The 16,622-nt window shown below is 58.7% G+C and overlaps 1 protein-coding gene across 1 annotated transcript; it reads right to left on the bottom strand.

Annotated features, from left to right (window-relative positions):
• Nucleotides 1-4,237: 4,237 nt before the first annotated feature.
• SNRNP40 (small nuclear ribonucleoprotein U5 subunit 40) lies at nt 4,238-16,579 on the bottom strand. Its single transcript, XM_066204525.1, has 10 exons — nt 16,376-16,579; nt 15,545-15,674; nt 14,976-15,069; nt 13,986-14,151; nt 13,324-13,446; nt 12,040-12,160; nt 9,642-9,724; nt 9,176-9,237; nt 6,692-6,795; nt 4,238-4,652 (listed from the first exon to the last, which is right to left on the bottom strand). The coding sequence occupies exons 1-10, from the start codon at nt 16,577-16,579 to the stop codon at nt 4,603-4,605; spliced, it is 1,137 nt and encodes a 378-aa protein (XP_066060622.1). The 3' UTR covers nt 4,238-4,602.
• Between the last annotated feature and the right edge of the window lie 43 nt (nt 16,580-16,622).

Raw genomic sequence — 16,622 nt, 5'->3', positions numbered from 1 at the left:
GGAGCCAGATGGGATCTCTTCCCCAGGTACACAAAACCCTCTCCTTCCACTGAACCCGGGTGTTTTAAGTCAAAAACCATCTGTGTCTTTATGCCAGAGAGAGTTCTCCCTGCCAGGGGTATAAACAGAACACAGAGAAAACAGGTTTTTTTTCACTAAACTGATATTTTTACACCAAAAAGTATTTTTTAAAAAAATTTTTTTTTTTTTTTGGACAGGGCTGGAGCAGCCTGAGGACAGGCACATCCCAGTCCCAGGGCCAGGGATGCTCCAGCTTTGGGTCCAGGGGTAAAGGATATCCCAGCTTGGGGTCAGGAGTGCTCCAGCCCTGGGGTCAGTGACACTCCAGCCATGGATACCAGGGATGTCCCAGATTTGGGATCAAGGATGTCCCAGTCCTTGGGTCAACTCTGGGGCCAGGGTCAGGTCAGGAATGCTCCATCCCCAGGGTCATAAATGCCCCAGTCCTGGGGTCAGGGATGTTCCAGGCTTGGATCCAGGGATGTCCCAGACCTGGGATCAGGAATGCTCCATTCCTGGGGTCATAGAGGCCCTGCTTGTGGGATCAAGGCTATTCCAGCCCTGGAGTCGGGACAGGATATTCCAGCCCTGGGGCCAAGGCTATTCCATCCCTGGGGTCAAGGCTATTCCAGCCCTGGGGTCAAGGCTATTCCACCCCTGGGGTCAAGGCTATTCCATCCCTGGGGTCAAGGCTATTCCATCCCTGGGGTCAAGGATATTCCACCCCTGGGGTCAAGGCTATTCCACCCCTGGGGTCAAGGCTATTCCACCCCTGGGGTCAAGGCTATTCCATCCCTGGGGTCAAGGCTATTCCATCCCTAGGGTCAAGGACATTCCATCCCTGGGGTCAAGGCTATTCCATCCCTGGGGTCAAGGCTATTCCACCCCTGGGGTCAAGGCTATTCCACCCCTGGGGTCAAGGCTATTCCACCCCTGGGGTCAAGGCTATTCCACCCCTGGGGTCAAGGCTATTCCATCCCTGGGATCAAGGTTATTCCACCCCTGGGATCAAGGTTATTCCACCCCTGGGATCAAGGCTGCCCCAGCCCTGACTCCAGGGATGTCCCAGCCCCAGGATCAGGGCTGCCCCATCCCTGGGCTCAGGTCCTGCCCCAGGCTGGACGGGGCTTGGAGCGCCCTGGGAATGTGGAACGTGTCTCTTCCCATGGCAGGGGTGGAACAGGATGAGGTTTACATCCCTACAACCGAACCACTCTGGGGTTCCATGATTCTGTGACTTCCCCAGCCACCTCCAGGAAGAAGCACACCTTTATTTAACCAACTTCTCCACAATCTGAGCATAATTAGCCCCCAGCTGTCAGTCACCATCAGCCCCATGGATCCCAGGTAATGGATCGGGCTCAGGCGGCTGCTGGAGGATCGATGGAGGGATTAAAATGAGTTCCCACCATTCCTGCTCTGTTGTCATCTTATCTCTGTGCTGGGGAGAAGGGCAGCACATCCCAGGATCCATCATCATTTCGCCTTTGTAGCTCGCAAAATTCATAATTAACAAAAAAAAATTTCTATTCACTTGCTCATGTAATTTAATTAGCCTTCCATTAAATGGAGACTAAACAGCATCCATTCCCCAACAGAGCAAATAATTGTTTTCCATTCTCTCAGAAATCATCACCTGCACGTTGGAACTCTCCGAATTCATTAGGGAGCCCTGGAGCAGCAGTGGGAAAAGGAAGGGAAACGCTGCAGGAAGGACAGGCGGGCGCTGAGAGGGGCTGGCAGGGCTGGGGGTGCCTTTGGCTGAGCCGGCATGTCCCGGGATGTCCCCTCTGACCCCAGGGTGGGGGTGCCGGGTCCATCCCGCCCCACCCCGGGAGCTCTGGGTGCCGCCTCCGCCTCCATCCGGGATCTCCCGGGGACGCTGGCACTGCCAAAGGGTCCGGGACCGGCGTGGGGATGGGGACAGGGATGGGGACACCCCCCAGGGCCACGTCGGGGTCACTCCCAGCCCCCAGGCCCCGCTGCAGGCTGGGGATCAGCCCCCCCCCCGCCAGCACAGTTCCGTGGAACTGGGGCTGTTTATCCGGATCCCGGGAAAGATTTAATTTCCAGTGGAAATCTCTCAAGCAAATACTTCCCTTGGAGGAATAAACCTGTTTAAGGAAACAATTTTCTCTGCGTTCAGACAAAGCTTTGAACGCTTTGCTGCTGCCATGGCCCAGGGGCTGGCGTGGGATGGGAGCCAGGAGAGGCCCGGGCTGCCCTGGGTGCATCTGGGACCAGGGGGAACAGAGGAGGACTGGCCCCAAATCCCCCTGGATTCTATTGGCAACCAGTGGAAATGGGGGAAACTGGTGGCAAATCCCCTCAGATGCAGCTGGGAGCCAGTGGGAACAGAGGGGACTGGTCCCAAACCCCTCTGGGTGCTGCTGGGAACCAGCAGGAATGAGGGGACTGGTCCCAAATCCCCCTGGGTGCAGCTGAGAACCTGCAGGAGCAGAAGGGACTGGCCCCAAACCTCTCCGGGTTCTCTGCTGCCCAGCTCAGGGCACTGTCCTGTCCCCAAGGGGTGGTGGCAGTGCTGGCCCTGGCACCTCTGGGGTGGTCGGTGCCAGCCCTCCATGGTGGGCTCCAGCCCCCCAAGGTGTGTTCCAGCTTCTCCCAAACCACCTTCCCTCTCTGCCAGGGGCTGGGACACGGACACACTGTCCAGGGGTGGCCATAGTCCAGCCCCGATTGCAACGAGCAGTGAAACCTGGAGCTGCCCCACCCGGGTCTCCCTCCCCACCGTCCATCAGGAACAAAGGTTTATCTGATCCCGAAATTCCTCAGCACTGGGGAACAGTCACAGCGCTGGGATGGGCACAGGGAGGCTGGGCTGGGCACTCCCTGCTGTGGGGACATTGCCAGGGGCAGCTGGGCATGGGCAGGGTGTGCCCACAGAGCTGCCCAGCCCTTCCTCTGTCCATCCTGGCCTGGCTCTGTCCATCCAGCCCTGCCTCTGTCCATCCCTCCCCCAGGGATTTTCCCTTAATCCGGATCATGTCCGGATCTGGGTCACGGCTCCGTGTCCACGGTGCCCCGGCCGTGCAGGGGTGTCCAGGGCACAGGGGGGACACCCAGGGTGGGTGTGGATCCATCCAGCCCCCGCTGCCCCATCCTGGGAGCTGTCCCTGGCTGGCACACCCAGGCTTCAGCAGCCCCAGCCCCGCCCAGAACTCAGGACAGGGGAGAACAATGCCCCTCCCTCACTTCCCTGCCGGTTCCTGGGCTGGGAATTAGGAAAAAAAAATCCCATTTTTTGTTTCTTTAAAGAAGCAGGACTCCGTAAAGCTCAGGATTGCTGTCACAGATCAGCCCCAAGGGTCTCTCTCCGCTCTGACACTTGGGTGTAGATCCCAAAAACCCCCTAAACCCTTGGGATTGCAGCAGGCTCTAATGAAGCCCTAAACCCCGCCGGGGCAGAGAGGGGGCTCATCCCTGGGCACGGGGCTCCCACTCTGGCGTGCCCAGGGTCCCTCCGGGCAGCCCCAGCCGCTGTGCCCCTGTGTTTCAGGTTCATTTCACACCCTGCAGTTAAAAACAAACCTCCCGCGCCTGCAGCCCTGCCCGCTCCTCTCCAGGGAGGGCTTTGTCTGCTTGGAGCTGTTCATCCACCGGGATGTGGAGATGGATCTGCCCGGGCCTGCCCAGCACCTCCCCGAGGGCTCCCGTCACTCATCCACCGAGGGCGGGGACAACGGGACACCCCAGGGGACCGGGGACAAGCGCAGGGACAAGGACAGGGACAATCCCAGGGCTGCCGCAGCCCCGCCCATGGGACGGTGCCTGCCATTCCCACCGGGAGTCAGGGCAATGACGGGAGCTGGATTTGGGCACCCGACAGGACCCTGGTGAAGCCTGGATTTGGGACAAGGCCTGCAGGGACAGCACACAGGGAATGGCTTCCCAGTGCCAGAGGGCAGGGCTGGATGGGAGATTGGGAACTGGGAATTGTTCCCCGGGAGGGTGGGCAGGGGCTGGGCTGGAATTGCCAGAGCAGCTGTGGCTGCCCCTGGATCCCTGGCAGTGCCCAAGGCCAGGTTTGGATCACCCTGGGACAGTGGAAGGTGTCCCTGGATGGGATTTAGGATCCCTTCCCACCCAAACCATTCCATGGATTTAACTTTGATGATTTCCCTGGTTATCTCCAGGTGAGGACCTGGGTTTAATATTGGAGAACAGCAAAGTAACCAGAGCAATAAACCCCAGGCACTGAGCTGTGTAAAAATCCATTTATTGCAGTTTTAACTGTATCAAAAAAACCCCAAAGGAACAGGACAGGGAATATACAGGCCACGTTGGAACTGAAACAAAAGTTCTCAATTTCAAGGGATCTGGAGAAGTGTCTCATTGTCAGTGGCACAGCCAAAACAAAATTCCTTTCAATTCCAAGTTTTCCTGCCTCCCCAAAGAAAGGGGAGGTGGAAAAAGCTGCACAGTGAGATGTGGGGAAGGGACAGCCTGCACCAGGGTGGGCTGTCACACCGAGCTGCTGTCACCTCCTCCACTGGGAACTGAATCCATCCAGCTCCTGCAGATCCAGGATCCCGAGGGCACGGATCCAGCTCCTCCTGGGCCTCACTGGATCTCCCCCATGTAGAGCCTTTTGTCACTGGATGCTGACAGAACTGAGGGGGAAAGAGAGAAAGGAATAAAGAAATTAAAACAGAATATAAAATTAAAACAGAATACAGCAATTAAAATAGAACGTAACAATTAAAATCGAATATAAAAACTACCCCAGTGGTTTGGGACCTCCCTAAGGACACAGCACTGAACTCCTCATTTTGCTGGAAGCCAGATTTCAGCTGCTTCCCAAAACCACCATGGAATGCTGCTGTGACACCGATCCCAGCCCCTGTCCCTGAGCCGCTGGGAAGCGGAAGGAGAGGTGGACAAACACCCCGGGAAGGTCCCGAGGTGGGATTTGCACCTCGGGAAGTGTCGAGGCTCTGCCAGCGCCGGGTGCCACTAGAGGGCACATGGGGCCAGCAAAGTGTCCCCAGGACACCATTCCCTGGGAGCCGGGAAAACGCAGCCGGCTCCAGCTCCCACAGGCCCTGACCCACAGCCCTGAGCCTGGGGAACATCCCCGAGGTCACCAAACCCCGCCGCCAGCCTGGCACCGCCCCCAGGGCCACCACTGCCCCTGTCCCCAAGTGCCACAGGTTCTCTGAACACCTCCCGGGATGGGGACGCCACCAGCAGGGCTGGCCAGTCCTTTCCACGGAGAAACGTTCCCAAAATTCACCCTGAGCCTCCCCTGGCCCAGCCTGAGGCCGTTCCCTCTCCTCCTGTGCCTGTTCCCTGGGAGCAGAGCCCGACCCCCCCGGCTGTCCCCTCCTGGCAGGGACTTGTGCAGAGCCACCAGGTCCCCCCTGAGGCTCCTTTTCTCCAGGCTCAGCCCCTTTCCCAGCTCCCTCAGCCCCTTCTGGGGCTCCAGACCCTTCCCCTCTTCAAAAGCACAAGAATGAGCCAGAAGACACCAGCAATGGTTTAATGCCTGCCCAGCAGAGCTCTGGGGGTTTCCACACCAATTCCCAGCCTGGTGTTTGTCACAGCCTGGCTCCCCGTGCAGCTGAGTATCCTGCTTTGATTTATGGGATCAGCATTCCCAGGAGTTCCCAGGAGTTCCCAGCCATCAGCTGCACGACTTGATAGGTTTTTAGTAGTTTTTTAAAATTTTTATTTGAAAGCCAGTGAGTGATGACCCAAGAGGAGCTCAGCACACCCAGAGGGGAGCTGCCTCTGCTTCTCCAGCACAGCCCCAGCTTCAGCCATGGATGCCCAGGAACAAATCCAGAGCTCCCTGGCCCTGGGCTTGGCTTTGGGGTTGACTGCTGGTAATTTTTGGCTGCTGACCTGGCCAAGGTGAGTGTTTCCATGGAAACAAAACACCCTGCAGTCCTGCCCTGCCCATGCTGGACCAGGAAATGGGAATGGAACCTGCCCCCAGCTCCTGCAGGGGGGTTCAAACGGCTCTGAAAAGCCACCACGAGCCTGGCATCACCCAGCCGTGACTGTGGGGCCACGTGTGGGACACCTCCAGAACAGGGACAAAGCCACTGCACCAAGAGCTTCCTTTGGGTGGGATTTTGGGCAGGAATTGTTCCCTGGGAGGGCGGGCAGGCCCTGGCACAGGGTGCCCAGAGCAGCTGTGGCTGCCCCTGGATCCCTGGCAGTGCCCAAGGCCAGGCTGGACATTGGGGCACCGGGAGGTGTCCCTGCCAGGGGTGACACTGGGTGGGATTTCAGGTCCCTTCCAACCCAAACCCTTCTGGGATTGTGATTTTGTCATTCTCTGATTTGCTTCCTCCAGCTTTTTGGGGAAGTTAGAGCCCCCCAGGTGACCCACGTCCTCATGGAATCATCAAACATGGTTATATCCCTGCCACCCCAGGTATTCCAAACCCTCTCCTCACGCCCCCTGAAAAGGCTGGACAAGCCCTGGGCAGTGGCAGCCACCCCCAGCCCACCCCAAGAGCCACCCTGCTCAGCCCAGGGTGTCCCCACCCAACTGGAGCTGAGCAAACAAGGCTCTGCCACCCCTCAATCTGTCTGATAACTGGACTCTGAGGCACTCAGGAAGTTTTGGGGCCACTTCCCAGAGGATGAGGAGCTCAGGGAGCCCTGGAACTGCTGCCCTGGGCAGGTGGGGAGCACTTACTGATGGGCTCCTCCGGGTGGAAGGCCAGTTCGTTCACGGAGCCGGCGTGGCCAGGCAGCTTGTACAGGATCCTCCTGGACGTGGTGTCCCACACGTACACAAACCTGCAACACAGCCCTGCTGAGCGCAGGAAACACCTGCCCCTCCCCAAGGTGGCTCTCCAGCCGGCTGGAACGAGCTTGGTGTGGAAAAACAGCAACTTCCCAGGAGAAAAAGGAGCAGGAACTCCTCCTGAGCAGGGAGGAGGCAACAGGTCCGGTGGCAAAAACCTCACTGCCGGCAGTGCCCTTCCCCCCTCAGGGCACAGAGATGGATCTGAAAGGTGCGAGGCCAAAGGGATCCCTGGCAGCACAGGGACAGGCAGAAAATGAGCCTGGGGAATGGGGAGGAGGGGTCTCACCCTCACAAACACCCCCAAACGCTCTCTGCACGTCCAGGCATCCCTTTGGGCTGGCAGTGAGGAGCCCAGAGCCCCCCAGGCCCTGCTGCACTGCGACCCCTCACAGCCAGCAGCTGCAGAGATGGGATTTCTCCCTGCTGAGCCACGTGATCCACGTGCCAGCGTTTATTGTGGAGTGATAGGATCCTGCTGAGCCCTTTGATCATCCTCTGTCAGGCCTCACCCACTGCTGGGTCCTGCCTGAGCCCCCACCTGAGCTGGGAGCCCCCCAGGATCCTTCCCTGGGGGCACCAGGCACAGCTCAGCTTTCACACTTCTCTTAAAAACGGCCTCAGAGCCAGGGAAACCGAGCCCAAAATCCCTGTGTGTGCTGTGGGAAGCTCTCCTGGGAAGAAGAACCATGCCCTGACCCTGGGCATGGAGATTTGGCTACATCAGAACAAGATCAACCTCAACACGAGGCTGGACCCTCCCAGGCTTATTTCGGGTTCCTTTCCATGTCAGGGCTTTGCAGACCAGACCAAAAAGAAGATTTGCTTGTACAGTCAGCCTGGCTTTGAATTGAAATGCTGCTTTTCAGCCCCAAAAGAGCCCTGGATGATTTATAACCCCTGCTGGCTGCCCAGAGAGGGCACGGGGTACCAGCACCACGTGCTCCTCCTCCTCCTCAGGAGCTTTTCAGGCTATTTTGTGATTTATTTTCTTGAGGGAAACCCTCAGGCCTGCCATGTGAGCTTTGAATCAGGGATATTTCAAGCCCAGGTCTTATCCAGCAGGCAGGAATTGTCTCTGCTGTTGTGGTTTTTATTTGGGGTTACAAGGCAGGCAAAGTGGCTCATTTTACTACAACACATCTGAAGGGCTCAACAGCAAAGATAAATATTCAGGTAATCGTCCCTTCAACACAGACCCAGTGCAGAAGGAGAGAGGAATCACTGGGGCAATGTTTTGTACTCAAAACAAAATGTTTGCTTAATCTTGCTTTGCTTTTCCTGCAGATACTCCTCAAAAAAAAAAACCAAAACAACAAACAAAAACAAACCAAAACCTAAAAATTAAATTAAAAAATAAAAGTGAAAAGCTCTGTGATGTCAGAAAGGTTGGAGTGGCCTGGTGTGACCTGGCCCAGGAGCTGTCAGAGCCCTGAGCTGCACCAGCACCTGCAGAGTGAACCCACTGACCCAAACTCCAGGGACACCTGCCCAGAGCAGGGCCCAGCCTGCCCCAGGGATCCAGGCAGGAGCTGCTCTCCCAGGCTGGAATCTGCTCTCCCAGGCTGGAATCTGCTCTCCCAGGCTGGAATTCTCCCTCCCCACGTGCCCCATCCGTGCCCAGCAGGGCTGGGGGCAGAGTCCCAGCCCCAGCTCACGCTGGGCCAGCTGCCCCACTACATCTGGACAGGGAGAGCCCAAGTTCTGCCCGCCTGCTATCAGAAACTCATTGATCTGGTGGTCACTGCTGCTCCATGCCCTGGCCCCCGGCCTGCAGGAATTCCTGTCTCCCTGGCACGGGTTTTGGGCCTGGATTTGCTCCAGGGGCTGTTGGTGTCCTCCACTGTGACCTTCAGACCCTGTTCTCCTTCCTCCCTCTGCCCTTTTCTCCTCATCTCCCTTTACAGAACCTTTCATATACAAGTCTGAGATGTGCCAATTGATTTTTAGTTCTCCCTAATTAAAGGAGGGGTCATTAACAATCTCTGGAATCCCACCATGCAGGGATTTAACTGGGATTTGTGGGGCTCATCCTCCAACCCCACACACAGATCCTGCTCTCGAAGACCCCCCAAACTCCTGCCAGGACACACAGGGCTCCAACCCAGGGGCAAAGATGTCCCTGTCACCTGCTGGGGGATCCTGTGCTGGGGCAGGTTCTGACAACAATAACCAGATTTTACAGCAGTCAGATGCTCCTCCACGGACACCAAAGCAACAGAAGCACATCCCTGTGGGAATCAGGAGAACTCCCTGAGGGCTGTTTGAGATTTCACACCTTCGCACACAACCCTGAGCCTCGAGACTCTGATGCAGGAAGGCAGCAAATCCGTCCTGGATTGATGAGGACAGAGGAAAGCAGTGGCCACTCACCTGTCAGCAGAGCCCCCTGCGATTTTACTGCCATCTGGGGACCAGGAGCACCTCAGAAGGTTCTAAAGCAGAAGAACACGCACAGATCTATTTAGTTTCCCCCTTCTCCTTGAATTAAAACCACCACGAGACTTTAACCAGCACCACTTTAATGATGTCCCTTGGAAGATGAGATGGCAATTACAGATTTTATTTTATTGCTGGCAACAGCCAGTGCCCTGTTATTTTACACCAAGTAGATGGTAAGTGTAGAAAATACTAATTCACAGCTAATTACAGCTGAACTGAGCAAAGAAATCTTGTTACTGAGGCTTTAATTGGAATCCCACTTTGAGAATTCATCTTTCTTTGAGTTCTTACTAAAGCCTTTCTGGCCCAAACTTGAATTGAAAAAAAAAAACCCAAAAAACAATTTAGAGAAAAGTTAATAGCAGGAGGAATTGAACAAGGAGTGGAGCACACTCACCTTCTCAAAATTATGGACATTTCCCTGGAAAATCTTCACACATCTCTCCTTGGGGGCAAAGGGCCTCACGTCCCAGATCCGAACTGCAACAGAGTCAGAGCCAGGGGCTGAGGGGACGGGCAAGGGCAGCCCTGGCAAAGCCCCGTGCCCAGGAGAGGCCCCCCGAGCCCTCAGTTCCCAAAGGAACCAGCAGCTCTCCCTGCAGGACAACAGCAGCAATGTGCGATTACAAAAAAATCCAGACCTGCCATCCCAAAATGGAGCCAGCACCTCCCTACAGGAGGGTTTGCTTCATGCTGCCACCTCCCATGGGCACGGTCCTGAGGGGCTCAGCCGCCCTGAGGGACAAGGGCACAGGCAGGGGGACAGCTGGGTGTCACTGCTGCTGAGGGGACACAGCCAAGCCACCCCGACACGAGCCAGGCCCAGAGTGCACAGAACACCTGTGCCATGGCTCCTGTCCTCAGACCCTGCAGGATGACCTGTGTCATGGCTCCTGTCCCCAGTGTCCTGCAGGATGACCTGTGCCACGGCTCCTGTCCCCAAACCCTGCAGGATGACCTGTGTCATGGCTCCTGTCCCCAGTGTCCTGCAGGATGACCTGTGCCACGGCTCCTGTCCCCAAACCCTGCAGGATGACCTGTGTCATGGCTCCTGTCCCCAGTGTCCTGCAGGATGACCTGTGCCACGGCTCCTGTCCCCAAACCCTGCAGGGTGACCTGTGCCACGGCTCCTGTCCCCAAACCCTGCAGGATGACCTGTGCCATGGCTCCTGTCCCCAAACCCTGCAGGGTGACCTGTGCCACGGCTCCTGTCCCCAAACCCTGCAGGGTGACCTGTGCCACGGCTCCTGTCCCCAAACCCTGCAGGATGACCTGTGCCACGGCTCCTGTCCCCAAACCCTGCAGGATGACCTGTGTCATGGCTCCTGTCCCCAGTGTCCTGCAGGATGACCTGTGCCACGGCTCCTGTCCCCAAACCCTGCAGGGTGACCTGTGCCACGGCTCCTGTCCTCAGACCCTGCAGGATGACCTGTGCCACGGCTCCTGTCCCCAGACCCTGCAGGGTGACCTGTGCCACGGCTCCTGTCCCCAAACCCTGCAGGATGACCTGTGTCATGGCTCCTGTCCCCAGTGTCCTGCAGGATGACCTGTGCCACGGCTCCTGTCCCCAGTGTCCTGCAGGATGACCTGTGCCACGGCTCCTGTCCCCAAACCCTGCAGGGTGACCTGTGCCACGGCTCCTGTCCCGAAACCCTGCAGGATGACCTGTGCCACGGCTCCTGTCCCCAAACCCTGCAGGGTGACCTGTGCCACGGCTCCTGTCCCCAAACCCTGCAGGATGACCTGTGCCATGGCTCCTGTCCCCAGTGTCCTGCAGGATGACCTGTGCCACGGCTCCTGTCCCCAAACCCTGCAGGGTGACCTGTGTCATGGCTCCTGTCCCTAAAGCCTGCAGGGTGACCTGTGCCACGGCTCCTGTCCCCAGTGTCCTGCAGGATGACCTGTGCCATGGCTCCTGTCCCCAGACCCTGCAGGGTGACCTGTGCCATGGCTCCTGTCCCCAAACCCTGCAGGGTGACCTGTGTCATGGCTCCTGTCCCTAAAGCCTGCAGGGTGACCTGTGCCACGGCTCCTGTCCCCAAACCCTGCAGGGTGACCTGTGCCACGGCTCCTGTCCCCAAACCCTGCAGGGTGACCTGTGCCACGGCTCCTGTCCCCAAACCCTGCAGGGTGACCTGTGCCACGGCTCCTGTCCCCAAACCCTGCAGGATGACCTGTGCCACGGCTCCTGTCCCCAGTGTCCTGCAGGATGACCTGTGCCACGGCTCCTGTCCCCAAACCCTGCAGGGTGACCTGTGCCACGGCTCCTGTCCCGAAACCCTGCAGGATGACCTGTGCCACGGCTCCTGTCCCCAGACCCTGCAGGGTGACCTGTGCCACGGCTCCTGTCCCCAAACCCTGCAGGATGACCTGTGCCACGGCTCCTGTCCCGAAACCCTGCAGGATGACCTGTGCCACGGCTCCTGTCCCCAAACCCTGCAGGATGACCTGTGCCACGGCTCCTGTCCCCAAACCCTGCAGGGTGACCTGTGCCACGGCTCCTGTCCCCAAACCCTGCAGGGTGACCTGTGCCACGGCTCCTGTCCCCAAACCCTGCAGGGTGACCTGTGCCACGGCTCCTGTCCCCAAACCCTGCAGGGTGACCTGTGCCATGGCTCCTGTCCCCATTCCCTCCAGGAGCAGGGCCAAACCCCCCTGAGGCAGCTCCTCCCCCCCAAGGACACAAATTCCCAGTTTAGCTCTGGAGCCAATCTCCCCGCAGCCCAGCCCAGCCCAGCGCTGTTTTCCCGGGATGAACACCCAGGGGTGACCCTGGGAGGCTCAGCAGGCTGTACCTGTGTTGTCCATGGCGTTGGAGAGCAGGTAGGAGCCCTCAGAGCTGAGGCTCAGGCCCGTCACCGAGTCGGCGTGGCCGCGCATGGTGTAGGTGAGCTTGTTCTGCCGCAGGTCCCACACCTGCACAGCAAACACAGCCAGCACTGCTGCAGCTCCCACAGCTCCCCACGCTGCTCTGCCAGCTCTGGGCTACAGCTGCTGACCTCTGCAGCTTGGTGGGAGTTGAAGGAAAACGGGATTTGTGCCTCAGATTTGTAACTGGATGTGTTCAAGCCCCAGGAGTGACACGGCAGCAGCCCCACACAGGCAGGACACAGGGAATGGCTTCCCAGTGCCAGAGGGCAGGGCTGGATGGGAGATTGGGAACTGGGAATTGTTCCCTGGGCTGGAATTGCCAGAGCAGCTGTGGCTGCCCCTGGATCCCTGGCAGTGCCCAAGGCCAGGCTGGACAGTGGGGACACTGGGAGGTGTCCCTGCCGTGGCTGGGGCGGGATGGGATGAGCTTTCAGGTCCCTTTCCATCCAAACCGTTCCATGATTCTATGAAAATATAAAGCTAGAAGTTTATGGGTGTTCCAGAAAGACAGAAATTGCTTTTTAGAAGATTTCCAAGTGAGTAAGTTCCACCTCCAAGGAGGTAAATGTCAGCAGCTCCACACCTGCAGAATTCCTCTGAACTGGCCACAGAATCCCCCAAACCCCCTGGCTGGTGGGACAGAGCAGGAGGCCCCAAATTCCCACAGCTCCAGGCTCTTCTTCCCAAAGAGGGGCAGGTGACAGGCTGGGGACAGCTCTGGTGGCAGTGTCACACTGACACTGGCTGTGACAGGCTGGAGCAGCGGCTGAGGGCACAGGGACAGCCTGAGCCCTGCAGCCACCAGGGCAATCAGCTGAATGAAGCGCTGAGCTCACTCTTAAATAAGAACTTTCCACCCCAGCAGGTGTCAGGGTGAGCTGCAAACTGGGGCAAAGGGCACAGAGGGGATGTGCCACCACATTTTCTCCAGTTTACCTCACCCCTGGCCCTGTCCCAGCCTGCCAGCATTCCAGGCTGGCTCCCCTGGGTGCCAGCAGAGCTGGGACAGCAGGAATGCCACGCTGTCACTGCCAGCCCAGAGCAGCTCCTGCCACTTCACTGTCCCTGCACCACCAGCAGGGATGGACACGGCAGGTCCAGGGGGATGTAAAATCCAGCAGGTGACCCCCATGGGTGTCCTTGAGCAACACAAGGTGTGACAAGATGGAAAAGGTGGGCACAGAGGGAAAAGGGACACAGGGACCTACTTTGATGTCATTGTCGATGCCTCCAGAGATGATCTGGTCACTGGTGTCGTTGAAAGTGACAGCCAGGACCTGGTAGGTGTTCTGGAATGTCTGGACAGCAGCTTTTTTCCTGATATCCCACAGCTGGAAAGAAACGTGGCACTGTTAAGAGGTGGGCACAGATATTTAACACCAAAATCACAGGGAGCTGCAGAGACGGCGGCAGAGACTCAGCCTGCTCTCTCAAAATCCCTTTGTAGATCTCAGGAAATCATTATAAAGAACACACCACCCGGAGATCTTTATGAAAACCATTAAATCTGCTGTGCTTGGAGCCCAGGAATGAAGGGAAGGAAGAAGGGGCCAGCACAGATTTTAGGAGTGAAAAACGAGCCAGCACAGGTTGTTTCAGGAAAGAGAAGAAGAGGCCAGGAATAGTTTTCTGCTTTGCTAATCCAGAGCGGCAGAAAAAGCTCAGCTGAGCAGCTCCACCTTCCCAACCCCCCTGAGAAGCACAGAGAAAAAGGAGCAGTGAAATTCCACGTCCCATTTTTGATTCTGAACTCACAGCCACAAGACAACGAAAGGAGTAACCAAAGGCTGAACGCAGCGCAGTGAAACGGGAAGCTCCTGAAAGCTTTTCCAGCCTTTTTCGCCAGGTTTTGCCCAGGGCACAGACTGACCTTGACGGTGCCGTCGTCGCTGCCGGTGCAGACGAGCTGGGGCCCCCTGCGGGCCGGGTAGCAGGAGTTGACAAAGGACGTGTGGCCCTTGAGCCTCTTCACCCTCTCGCCCGTCTCGCTGTCCCACACTGCCACTGTTTTGTCCGTGGAGGCTGAGAAGAGCATGCTGCAGGCAACAGCCACTGTGAGGGCTCAGCTCCCTCCCCGTGCTCCCCTCAGGAACAGCCAGAACCTCCCCTTTGGGGTTTTGACACTGGAGCAGCTGCACAGACAAACTCCCTTTCATCCCTGTTAGAAATTGTTTTTCTGCCTCCTCAGGCGGCATCGGGGATGAGCCCGGGCAGGCAGGCTCAGCAGCAATGGTGGAACAGCCTTTTAAACGAACCAGTTCCTCCCCTGTTCTCTCCCCGTCCCCAGGGACACCCAGCACAACCCTCCCTCTGCTCCCCAAAACGGCACCAGTGGCACTGGTGGGGCACAGGCGCCCCCAGATCCTTTGCCCACGCGGGGAAAGCCACAAGGACTTTGTGTGCATGGACTGTGCAAAGGCAGCAATCCCAGGATCATTTAGGCTGGAAAAGAGCTCTAGAGACATCGAGTCCCAGCTGTGCCCCATCCCCACCTTGTCCCCAGCCCAGAGCCCTGAGTGCCACATCCAGGAATTCCTTGGACACCTCCAGGGATGGGGATCCAAACCTCCCTGGGCACTGCCAAGGCCTGTCCACCCTTTCCATGGGGAAATTCCTGCTGCTGTCCACCCTGAGCCTCCCCTGGCCCAGCCTGAGGCCGTTCCCTCTCCTCCTGCCCCTGTTCCCTGGGAGCAGAGCCCGACCCCCCCGGCTGTCCCCTCCTGGCAGGGACTTGTGCAGAGCCACCAGGTCCCCCCTGAGCCTCCTTTTCTCCAGGCTCAGCCCCTTCCCCAGCTCCCTCAGCCCCTCCTGGGGCTCCAGCCCCATTCCCTGGGCTCTGGGAGCAGCAGGAGTCCCTCACCTGCCATCCGTGTTGTAGTGCAGCTCCATGACAGCCCCGCTGTGTCCCTTCAGGGTGGCAAAGTTGTCACAGTCCCCGTAGACATTCCAGAGCACTAGGGGACAGATGAGCACAGGGTGAGCACAGGAACACCACGGGAACAGCCCAGTGAGGGCCATGGAGCTGATCTCTGGGATTTCAGCAAGGTGAAGGATGGAGCTGCTGAGCCCCATCTGGGATAACCCACAGCAATAACAAAGTATCAGCCCCAGGGCAGAGCTGCTTTAGGGGACTTGTTCAAGGTAAATTTTAAAAAACCACATCATCTTTGCTTCAGCAGCCCAAAACATCAAAACCTGCATTTCTGCAGGCCTCTGGAACCCATGTGAGGGGGACACAGGGCTGTGCCCAGCAGGACATTTCCAGCACCAGCAGGAGAGAAGTTGGGAAAAGCTTCCTGCATTTCCCCAGGGAAGCAATTCCCAGTCAGGACCCAGCCAGGGGAGGGCTGAGCTAAAAGCCCTCAGCAGCAGGGCCTGAGGCCTGTGAGCCCAGCGCAGGGGACAGCAGGGGACAGCAGGGACACTCACAGATGAGCCTGTCGAAGCCAGCCGAGGCCAGGGTGTTGCCATTGGGATGGAACTTGCAGCAATAAACCTCCCCCTCGTGTCCTGACAGCAGCATGATGGGGGCCTGCAGCGAGGAGCAGCGTGGGGGGCCCTGGGGACACAGGGGACACCGTGAGGGGGCGAGGGACAAGGCCAGGGCATGGCCAGCCTGCCACCCCTGCTGAGCATCCTGACCTTCCCACAGCACATCCCACCAGAACTGCAGAATCCCGGGAATTGCTGAGGATGGAAAAGAGCCCCAAGGTCATAGAGCTGTGCCCCACCCCCACCTTGTCCCCAGCCCAGAGCCCCGAGTGCCACATCCAGGAATCCCTGGGACACCTCCAGAGATGGGGATCCAAACCTCCCTGGGCACTTCCAAGCCCTGCCCACCCTTTCCATGGGGAAATTCCTGCTGCTGTCCACCCTGAGCCTCCCCTGGCCCAGCCTGAGGCCGTTCCCTCTCCTCCTGTCCCTGTTCCCTGGGAGCAGAGCCCGACTCCCCCGGCTGTCCCCTGCTGGCAGGGAGTTGTGCAGAGCCACCAGGTCCCCCCTGAGCTCCTTTTCTCCAGGCTCAGCCCCTTTCCCAGCCCCCTCAGCCCCTCCTGGGGCTCCAGACCCTCCCCGGACCCTCCGTGTCCCCCCGGGCTGACGGGCCAGAACCGAAGGCAGCGCTGGAGGTGCCTCAGCAGTGCCCAGCCCCACCACGCTCGCGGCCCTTCCCTCCCGCTGGAACCAGCCCCGGCCCCCTCCCCTCACGGCTCCATCCCAGCCCGGGTCTCCCCCCGCCCTCCCCTCACGCTCCCCCGTTACCGCCTGCAGCAGAGCTCCGGCCGGAGGCTGCCCCCCCGCTCCGCCCGTGCCCGGCGCCCCCGGCAGGTCATGGCGGGGCCGCTTGGCGGGCACGGGGACGAGCGGGAGGTCGGGGCCGGGCGCGGGGGCGGCGCCGGGGGCGGCGGGGCCCGGGGGGGGCCCGGGAGCGGGGCCCGGCACCTTCCGCTTCTGCTGCTCGATCATGGCGGCCGGCGGGCCCCGCCCCCCGCTGTCCATTGGCTGTCGC

Source organism: Chamaea fasciata, unplaced genomic scaffold, assembly GCF_029207755.1.
Source record: "Chamaea fasciata isolate MVZ Bird 193981 ecotype frontalis unplaced genomic scaffold, bChaFas1.0.hap1 SCAF_26, whole genome shotgun sequence".
Taxonomy (NCBI): Eukaryota; Metazoa; Chordata; class Aves; order Passeriformes; family Sylviidae; genus Chamaea; species Chamaea fasciata.
This window is presented reverse-complemented; position numbering and strand designations above follow the sequence as displayed.